Consider the following 5,361-nt stretch of genomic DNA (forward strand, 5'->3'; position numbering starts at 1 on the left):
CCCCCCCCTCATTCCTCCCCAAGCACCCCTGGATCCATTCTCTGGCCATTGTGTGGGATGATTGATTTCTTTGCTCTTAGGGAAATCTTCTCTGTGGAGCCGCCCTGGCCATCTGCCGGCCCAACAGCTCCAAGCCACCCCAATCCCTTTAATTAGGTTCTTTGTTCCTAGGCGTCACCCCTGCTGGAGGACTGGACCCATGAGGGGTGCATGATGATGAGGCTTTGCAATTCTATAAAGGGGAGCAGTCCCAGGGCTGTGCGGCAAGTGAGGTGAGGGGAAAGTTGCTGCTAGTCACCAGTGAGAGCAGACCTGCCTCTGAAGTGAAATGCAGCCACTGTCTGAACAGTGCACAGCTCTGCTGCTCAGGCCAGGAATGGATGGAGTGAGATATGGCAAGGAGGTTCAGGGAAGTCCAGTTACCTGCCCAAGTTGGAACCCAAGACCCACACTGTCTTTAACACCTCCACTCTCCTGGTCGTTAATCTGGCACACGTTCCTAAAACGGCACGTTTGACCTCGGCATGTACAGCCACTGGGTGTGTACTGGCCTGGGGAGAAGAGCACCCCCTAATGCATACCCCTGGAGGTAGGACTTGGCCTTGGGCTCAGGCTGTAGGCAGGAAGAAGGCCTCTTAAGGCAGGTGTTTGCAACAAGAAAGATCTGGGGCAGAGGAGAAGGAATGAAGGGAGGGAATGAAAACAGCATGCCCTTGACTAAAGGAGCCCTCCCAGGGAATAGAGGGCTGTGAATAAGAGGTGATGGGAGAGACTGGTCCTCTCTGGGCAGCCTCAAGAAAGGACCTGGGTAAACCCGCCTGCCAGTGAAAGGCTGTATCTGTTCAGCTCATCCCAGAGCAAACTAACTGAAAGGGAACTCACTGCTCATCTGTGGAAGACCTGTGTAAGGAGACTTCAGATAAAGGGCCCCCTTCAACTAGGATGAGATCCAATGGCTGGAGGCTGAAAATAGACCAACTGAGATGAGAAAGAAGGTGCCAGTGATGATGACAAGCTATGGGAGCAAGGTCTCAGAGATGGGGGAGTCAAGGCTCTCCATCTTGCTCAGCCATGAGCCATTGGGAGGGAAATAGACGTTCATGGTGGAAACTCCGTAGCCTCCAGAAAGAGAGGCTGTGCTGGTCCTGCCAGGCCTCACAACATGATGTTCTTACCTTCTGGAAGACGTAGCCACCGCTGGGCCCCCAGCCCACGATGGGGTCAGTGGATGGCTTCCCATTTATGTTGGGCTGGGAATTGATGGTCAGGATCCCTCGTCTGTTCACTTTCTCCAGCTGCTCCTTCAGGAGGTTGGTCTCCATAGCCAGCGGGTCATCATTCCAGGGCAGGCAGGTCACCTGCAGGGAGGGAAACAAGTTGTTGATCACCCTCCCTTCACCACAGCATGCACGGGCTTGAGGTTGGCAATGAGCTCCAGGGAGACCGCCTCTGAAGAAGACTCCATGCAGGCCCTGCCAGCAAAGGAAAGCAAGCCCAGGTTCCAGCTATCCTCTCTACAGACCAGTTCCCCCAAGGTGTCACTCACCTTGTGCCCATTCTTATTGTGCTCCCCAGAGATGTAGCAGGTGAACACCTCGAAGACACTCTCCTCACTGATCAGTTCTTCCCCCCACATCTTCAAGAGCTCCTCCCGGGGCGATTTGCTCTTCAGGTAGAAGAGGTAATAGTCCTTTAGCTCCCCGAAGGCTGGGGAGGAAGAGTTGCCCCTGCAAGTCGGAGCAGAGGATGCTGGATTAATAGGCTGCCCTAGGCAGACTGAACAGCAAACTTTGCAAAGAGCAAGGGAAAACCTGCCCACCAGGAGGAGGGAGAGAGCCCAACCAGGGACCCACAGACCTGCTGTCCCAGCGCAGCTGCCCAGCAGCCCTGCTCACATAGATCCAAGAACCTGGGAACTGCTGGCACAGTTCCTGTAGCAACACATTGTTGATGAGACTCCAGCAGGACCCTGAGATGAGCCCAGCCCAATGCACAGTCAGGGTTGCCTGGCTGGTTTCATACCTCCCTCCCAAACCTTCTTCCCACATTGGTGACCTCACCAGCGGCCATTGGGAAATTCATCCCACTCCTGAGTCCGGTAGATGTAGCTTTTTGGCCTGGAGGCCCAGAAGATGGGCCGGACGTCTTCAACTCTCCTCTTGGGGTGGGCACTGACTGCCCAAGGCAGAGGCCGCCTGAGGGGAGAACAGGAAGTAGTAGAATGGCTTCTCTTGATTGGATTCCCCACACTAGGATTGTAGGTGGTGCCTGTCACAGCACATCTGACCTGGATGCACCTTCCCTCTGGAAAGGAGAAAGCTGATACAGCCAGGGCATCCCTGTGTCCTGAATGGCACCTCCCGCAGTTACAAGAGAGGACCTAAGAGGCTCATAGCCTGGCTAGCATACTGGGAAAGTTCCCTGCTCACCTGGGATCCTCCTTCCACAGGCCCAAACGCTTGAGAACCTCAGTGGTGGCCACCTCTCGGTTGAGGGTGTAGAAATGGAGCCCATGGACCAGGCCGCTATCCAGCAGCTCACGGCACATGGACACGGCCAACTCAACCCCGTAGTTTCGGATGGCTGCATCATTGTCCTTGATGGGCTCGATCACATCCTTGATCTCCTGTGGCACCTCCAGCTTGGACAGCTTCACCAGCTGGCGAAGGGAGTGGTAACCCTGGTGTTGGGGAAAGGCAGGGGGAGAGGAAGGTAGTCCATGACAAAGGGGTTCACAGTGGCTGTGGAAATATCTCCCTCCAGGCCCCACCCCTCCAGTGGCATAACGATCCCAGCTCAGGGGAGGGGGCTTTTTCTGGGGTCAAAATTAGGAGCTTTTAAATTGGGACTCCTGGGTTCTGTTCCCAACTTCACCCAAAATTCTCAGTGCAACTGTGGGCAGGTTACTTTATCCTCTCTGTGCCTCACTTTCCCCATTGTTACAGGAAGTGAGGGCTTGAGAGGCTCAATTCAGGTAGGAGAGGCACCAGGGGCATGCAGCCAAGAGACCTCCCTCCTATTCTACACTGTCCCGAGTGGTGGTTTTAGCCTGGAAACTCTTACCAGGAAGAGAGATGTTGTGGCTGGCTTGGTCCAGCCTGGATGTGGGTTCCGACTGACCCACTGTATAGTGAGGACCTCTGGGGAAAGGAGCAGGCTGGCAGGCGGTAGCACACTTGAGATTTGTCATCTCCACCTCAACCAGCTTGTTCCCCTAGTGAGCAAATTCCACATCCCAGCCCACCATAGCATGATGTTTGTCATCCCACCCCGCTCTCACCTGGATTGGGAAGATCCCAGGAACGACAGGGCAGGTGATACCAATGGCTTGACAGTCCTTTAGGAACTGGAGGAAGGTTTCGGACCTGAAGAAGAGCTGAGTGATGATGAAATCTGCTCCAGCACAGACTTTCTCCTTCAGATACCGCAGGTCAGCTTCATAGCTCTCTGCATCGGGGTGGCCCTTGGGATAGCCTTCAGGAAGAGCAAGGAGACTTGAGCTAGCATGTGGGGCTCCCTCTCGCCTACAGAGCACCAAGATAAGTTCTGCTAGGTGGTGAGATGTCCATGCCATTAAGGCCCCAGCCAGACCCATGCAAGCCGTTGCTTTGTGACCTGCCAAGAGGCTTGACCAATTCCCCAGTCTCAGAAGACTCCCTGCCCCCAGCCAATGCGCAACAAGACACGTTTACCTGCCACGCAGATGTCAAAGTAGTCATCGAACTCACAACGGATATGCTTCACCAAGTCAACAGCATAGTTGAATCCTTCCGTCTCCTCCTCCCACTCCTCGCCAATGGGGTCTGAGGGACGAGGGGACACGGGTCACATCAACAGTTCATCCAGCGTGAAAGGGAAGCAGAGCTAGGAGCATGGCCCACCACTAACAGGAAGGATTGTTCAGCCTCCACAGCTCTGTTCCACCAACATGCCCCTTGCCCCCACTACTTCCGAACAATATCCAGTTCAATCCTTATTTCCAACTCCAGCAATGGAAGGAGCCTCCAAACCCTGAGTGGCCCAGAAGAGAGTGCAGTGCTACAGTTAACTAACCTCAAGGGCATCAGGCACTTCCAAGGTGTAGGAGAATACAGATTCAGGCAGAGATTTATCCAGATTTATCACGGCCTCTATGTTGGCTTGTGCCAGTCACTGCCTACCTTGGAAGAGTGGTGACAGGAATGTGCCTTGGACCTAGGGGATTCTCACCTCCACGCAGCGCCATGATATTCTTCAGCCCCAAGTGCTTGGCCTTGTGTAGGTGTGCCGTGATCTCCTCTTTGGTTTGGTTGCAGCATGTCATGTGCAGGATGGTCTCAAGGCCACAGTAGTTGACCGCCGTGTTGGCAATGACCAGAGACGATGTCTCCTTATCAGAGCCTGGGTCCCCAGCTGGATGCCAGGTGACATCGATGAAGAGGGGGCCCCCCACTGCCATGCGGTCGAACCTACAGAGTGTGATGACGGATGGAGTCTGGCATGAGACCATGGGGATTGACTACCCCATATCTGGGAGTTTGTGCTTGCTGCCAGGGGGGACCAAGGCTGACAGGACATGATGAGCGCAGCATAAGAAGAGGGGCTAAAGTGAGTGACAGCAAGAGGGACCAGAAGAAATTATAAGGGGCCCCAAGGACCCAGCAGACCCACACCACTGAAGGGACAGTGTTCAAGGAAGGCAAAGGGCCCAGCCAGGGGTTGCAGGAAATCTAGGCCTGTCTTCCAGGATAAGCCCTTAATAGAGAGGAGGCTTCTCTCAGGGAGGACCTGGGGGTTGCAAGACCTAAAGGCAAGTCTAGGGTAGAGAGCATGATGGGGATTATGGAGGACCTGCCTCTTCTGCAGGGGGCCGTGACAAGGGGAAGATGAACTGAGACATCTCATACAGCTCTGGGTTTCCAAGATTGGGCTGCTGTGTGAGGCCACAACTCCCCAGCTCAGCGCCCATCACACCAGGCTGGCTTTTGGGCCTGGCTTTCTGAGCAGCATGTGGATGATGAGGGCCGAGACACGGACATCTGGTTTGTAAGCCAAACTGTTTCATCTGGGTGAAGCGTGAACAGAGACGTGCTTCACAACCAGGAGCAAGGGACAGGAAGTCTGCAGCGCCCACAACCACAGCCCTACACACAGCCCCACGCCCCAGGGAAAACAGCAGAGAGCAGCACAGTGCTGGACATCAGAGGGCTGGATGCCTTGGAAGACGCACAGGATGTGCAGGTCCAGGGACGTGGACCACACTGGTTCTAACCTCTCTCTACCTGGCAGGGGCTACTCTGTCTCAGCATGAGCAGGTAAACACCCGCTTCCCTGGCAGCCCCAGCGTGGCACTGCCAGGGGGTCCCAAAGGTGCCAAGTGCC

General features: G+C 55.0%; 1 protein-coding gene across 1 annotated transcript in view; it reads right to left on the bottom strand.

Moving 5' to 3' along the window:
* The window catches only part of MTHFR (methylenetetrahydrofolate reductase), an 8,432-nt gene that overhangs the window by 2,308 nt on the left and 763 nt on the right, over positions 1-5,361 (bottom strand). The window contains exons 2-8 of the mRNA XM_006016169.3: positions 4,210-4,448; positions 3,693-3,803; positions 3,281-3,474; positions 2,430-2,680; positions 2,061-2,195; positions 1,547-1,727; positions 1,176-1,358 (exon numbers count right to left, since the gene is read on the bottom strand). Of these exons, the coding sequence (XP_006016231.1) occupies positions 1,176-1,358; positions 1,547-1,727; positions 2,061-2,195; positions 2,430-2,680; positions 3,281-3,474; positions 3,693-3,803; positions 4,210-4,448 (1,294 nt within the window). The remainder of the gene's footprint in view (positions 1-1,175; positions 1,359-1,546; positions 1,728-2,060; positions 2,196-2,429; positions 2,681-3,280; positions 3,475-3,692; positions 3,804-4,209; positions 4,449-5,361) is intronic.

Source organism: Alligator sinensis, unplaced genomic scaffold (assembly GCF_000455745.1).
Source record: "Alligator sinensis unplaced genomic scaffold, ASM45574v1 scaffold366_1, whole genome shotgun sequence".
NCBI lineage: Eukaryota > Metazoa > Chordata > Crocodylia > Alligatoridae > Alligator > Alligator sinensis.